At 36.7% G+C, this 4,816-nt stretch overlaps 1 protein-coding gene across 1 annotated transcript in view; it reads right to left on the bottom strand.

The window, feature by feature from the left end:
- LOC103519337 (activating signal cointegrator 1 complex subunit 3) overlaps positions 1–4,556 on the bottom strand; it is a gene marked incomplete at its 3' end in the record, with an annotated part of 23,119 nt that extends 18,563 nt beyond the window's left edge. Inside the window, 1 exon segment of the mRNA XM_026830881.1 lies at positions 4,451–4,556. Within this exon segment, the coding sequence (XP_026686682.1) occupies positions 4,451–4,556 (106 nt within the window).
- Between the last annotated feature and the right edge of the window lie 260 nt (positions 4,557–4,816).

Genomic DNA, 4,816 nt, shown 5'->3' with positions numbered 1-4,816 from the left:
GTAGTGACATAGATACTTACTTACTTTCCGTGTCCGCAAATGTCACCAACTTTAGATTTGAAATCTCCGGTGATTTGCCACATATGAGGGGCATACTACGGAATGGGTATGCTACAACCCAGACACCGAGAGTCAGTGGACTACATTGGTAGCAGTTGTTTCACGAAATAAAAACAACGATGAATCACTTCATCTTGAAAAATAAAGTGTAATTTCGAGTAAAACGCTACTCGTTTAAAGTAGAAGTAGCCACTCAATTGTCCTCAGGAGGCTGAGTGCACACCGAATTCCAAACATAGATGAGTTGAATCCTCCTCGTCTAAAACTTTAGCAAAAATAGCTCATGTTTGTGTCGACTGAGGAATAATTTGAGGCCCTCGCCGGGGATCAAACCCGGGACCTCCGGTGTTATACCCACTTGTCCACGAAGGTTGCTAACTAATCAATACTTTTTCTATTAATTTTTCCAGGGTGGACAGGATAAGTGATGAGTACATTCAGAATTCTACCAAACCAGACGCGGAGGACTCGGACACCACTCTCACTCCATTCTGTCGGGATTTTTACAAGCTCTTGGACAAGTTGTTTTTCTACTACAAAATCATGATCGAAACTTTCTTTAGGTAAAGTACCAAGTTCGATTCCCTCCGTTCCGATAAAAATCCATTTCCCCATCCGTGGCACAAGCTCTGCTTATACGGATGGGTATACCATTTATAAGAAAAAATGTATGTTCTGAGAAACAAATAATTGGAAACTTAATAATAAATTATTAAAGAAAAGAGAGAGAGAGAGAGAGAGAGAGAGAGAGAGAGAGAGAGAGAGAGAGAGAGAGAGAGAGAAAGAAAAAGAGAAGGAGGGAGATGGAAAAAATAAGGGAGAGAGAGAGAGAGAGAAAGAGACGAAAAATAGATGGAGGAAGACAGAGAGAAGGAAGAGGGAGAGAGAGGTGAAAGAAAGAGAGAAACAAAGAGAGAGGGAGGGGGAAAAAGAGAAGAAAAAAAAATGTCCCTCTGCTCCAGCACTAAAAATAATAAAAAGGAGAAAGAATAATGCTAGTTTATGACTGTTTAGGTACTTTCTCATTTTCTTAGTTACTAATGAAGCGTACTCGTACTTACCCCACTATGAGAATTACCCATTTATACCATTATGAGAATTCTGGACTTGAAAACAGAACAAGAAGTCCTTTAAAAGCTCGATAAAAAAGTTTCTTTTAAAAGTATACGTTTAGTAGTACTGATTAATTTATTGTTTATCACTAACCACCTAACTACCAATAATACCAACTACCCACTTAAAATACTCTTTCTTATATTGAAACAGTGAATTCCAGTAAATGAAACAATTTTATATTGAATAATTTTATTCCTTTTAGACGTTAAACAATAATATTAGAAAAAAACACTCATAAAACAAATGAAAAATAATAAAAGATGGTAAGAAGGTTGCTCTCAATAAACGTACACCAATTTGCCCCCGGAATCCCTCAATAAATTACCCACCATGGTGGGAGAACATTAGAGTTCTATAAATAATGGTGACAAGAGTAATTAAAAGAAAAAAAAGTTCGATTTTCCCTCCAGTATTATTATTTATGGCAATTCATACTGAGATTCAGTGCTGTATACAGGGAAATAATTATTTCTTCAATGGGCTTTCGAGATCCCGCGCTGTTTTGACAAAAGGCCATTTAGAAGGGATTACAAAACTTGGGAATTTTGAATATTAGGATTTTTGCAACACAACAACTGTAGGATAGAGGTTTATTTTCTCTTCAGGAAACTTTTGGAAATTATTTCCGGGAAACTTTTGAAAACGGAACCGGTTCATTTCTAAAAGTTTCCCGGAAGGTAAGCGTAAGCAAGAATTATTTCTTCAATGGGCTTTCGAGATCCCGCGCTGTTTTGACAAAAGGCCATTTAGAAGGGATTACAAAACTTGGGAATTTTGAATTTTAGGATTTTTGCAACACAAGAACGGTAGGATAGAGGTTTATTTTCCCTTCAGGAAACTTTTGGAAACGGAATTTCCGGGAAACTTTTGAAAACGGAACCGGTTCATTTCCAAAAGTTTCCCGGAAGGTAAGCCAGAATCTATCTGTGTCAGAATGAAACAAAGGTATTTAAAGTATACATTTTTAAAACCAATTCAAGGAGGGGGAAGAAAGTTGAAGAATATCCTTTTAGAAAAATAAAAATCAAGGAAATCCCTTTTTAAAAAATGAAGATTGTGCAATTTCCCTTCTCCTCCTATCGCGGTTAAGTACTGTCGTACCGTACCATCCAGAGTTCTTGTTTAATAGGTTTCGACTTCTTCTGAGAGCACTTTTCTCCCTTCCCATGCTCTTTTCTCCCTCCCTATCCACTTCTCTCCCTCCCTGAGAGTTCTTTGTTCCCTCCCCGTGCTTTTTAAATTTAGAAATATCCCCTCTAATTTAATTTATGATTTTATTTCCCAGAAAGACGAGGGAGGAAAAATATAAAACTTTACTACCAGGGATTTTTCCCTCTCTTGGACTCGACCAATGAAGAGTAGGTACACAAGAGTAAAAGCTATAGGATGTTGAGAAGGTTATGGAACGAAAAACAAACTGACGGTGTCCTTTGTCCAAAGGTACACACTACACAAGAATAAAAGGTATAGGTATAGGGTGTTCATAATATGATGGAATGTCAAATAGGATGGCCAACTGACTGTGGCCAATGAAAAGTACAGAATAATAAAGAAGACATACCTTTATGGTATTGCAAAGGTCATGGAACACGAAAAAAATTACAAGAGTAAAAGCTATAGGATGTTGAGAAGGTTATGGAACGAAAAACAAACTGACGGTGTCCTTTGTCCAAAGGTACACACTACACATCAAGAATAAAAGGTATAGGTATAGGGTGTTCATAATATGATGGAATGTCAAATAGGATGGGAAACTGACTGTGGCCAATGAAAAGTACAGAATAATAAAAAAGAGATACCTATAGGGTATTGCAAAGGTCATGGAACACGAAAAAAATTCAAACAACTGAACCAACAAATGTTGAAATTTTCTGCAGAAAAATGTCAACTGGCAAGATAAGAACACTGATGATTGCAAACATCCAAAACGGATAGGGCACCCAAAGAAAAAGAAGCATTCCATGGTATGAAGAATCCAACAGCACTCAGCTATGAATCTAACATTAGTCGGTTTATTATAGGTACCGGTATCCAGTGGATAAAAGCATTCACCAAAAAAAACATAACCGAACTTGTTTATCAAAAACATATGAATGAAAAATGGTTCAGTGATCCGAAAATAAAAGTTGGTTATTGATCTATAAATCATCGAATATAAGAGACGAGCCTTGTTTTTTTTCTTCTCTCTCTCAAGATTTGCTTCATTTTGGTCATTTTCAAGTTCTTTAGTTTTTAGTTCAACTTTTGGTAGATTGGTATAAGCGTTGAATGTGTCTAGGATATTTAGGTCTAAAATTTTATGCTCTGTGCTTGAACTTTGAGTAAATAAGGTGTGTTCTGGTTTTAACGTGCTTGATCTTTGGTAATTTATTGCAGTAGATAGGTCAAATAAAAGATTTTTTGGGAGGTTTGATAGAGGGAACTGTATTTCCCAGAAAGACGAGGGAGGAAAAATATAAAACTTTACTACCAGGGATTTTTCCCTCTCTTGGACTCGACCAATGAAGAGTAGGTAGTAGGTACACAAGAGTAAAAGCTATAGGATGTTGAGAAGGTTATGGAACGAAAAACAAACTGACGGTGTCCTTTGTCCAAAGGTACAGACTACACAAGAATAAAAGGTATAGGTATAGGGTGTTCATAATATGATGGAATGTCAAATAGGATGGGAAACTGACTGTGGCCAATGAAAAGTACAGAATAATAAAAAAGAGATACCTATAGGGTATTACAAAGGTCATGGAACACGAAAAAAAATCCAAACAACTGAACCAACAAATGTTGAAAATTTCTGCAGAAAAATGTCAACTGGCAAGATAAGAACACTGATGATTGCAAACATCCAAAACGAATAGGGCACCCAAAGAAAAAGAAGCATTCCATGGTATGAAGAATCCAACAGCACTCAGCTATGAATCTAACATTGGTGGGTTTATTATAGGTACCGGTATCCAGTGGATAAAAGCATTCACTAAAAAAACATAACCGAACTTGTTTATCAAAAACATCAAATAAAAAACTCACAAATTTTAGTGCCCGTAAAACTTTTTATTGACACGTTTTAAACGCTACAAACTATCAAGCCACTTGATTACTGCCCTCGGCAAAGTGTCAAACCCATGTCAAGTGTGTCCTATTTAAAAACTCACAAATTTTAGTGCCCGTAAAACTTTTTATTGACACGTTTTAAACGCTACAAACTATCAAGCCACTTGATTACTGCCCTCAGCAAAGTGTCAAACCCATGTCAAGTGTGTCCTATTCCTAATCTTACTAATGTAGACATCACCGGCAATCTGTATGACAACATAATCAGTTTTATTACAAGCGGCAATATTAGAACCGTTGGAAGATCTTATGCTAATATCGGCAGTAAACATGACGAAATTGAAGGAACTTGGTAAAATATTGAAATGGTAGAGCCCAAAAATCCTCTTAAAACTAGTAGTGCGTAGTGCGTACTTCGGACCTGGAGGTTGGTGGTTAGAGCCTAAGTCAAGACATAAAATTATAGGCACTAGGAAGATCTTATGCTAATATCGGCAGTAAACATGACGAAATTGAAGGAACTTGGTAAAAAATTGAAATGGTAGAGCCCAAAAATCCTCTTTAAACTAGCAGTGCGTACTTCGGACCTGGA

This window comes from Diaphorina citri, unplaced genomic scaffold, assembly GCF_000475195.1.
Source record: "Diaphorina citri unplaced genomic scaffold, Diaci psyllid genome assembly version 1.1 scaffold2675, whole genome shotgun sequence".
Lineage (NCBI taxonomy): Eukaryota > Metazoa > Arthropoda > Insecta > Hemiptera > Psyllidae > Diaphorina > Diaphorina citri.
This window is presented reverse-complemented; position numbering and strand designations above follow the sequence as displayed.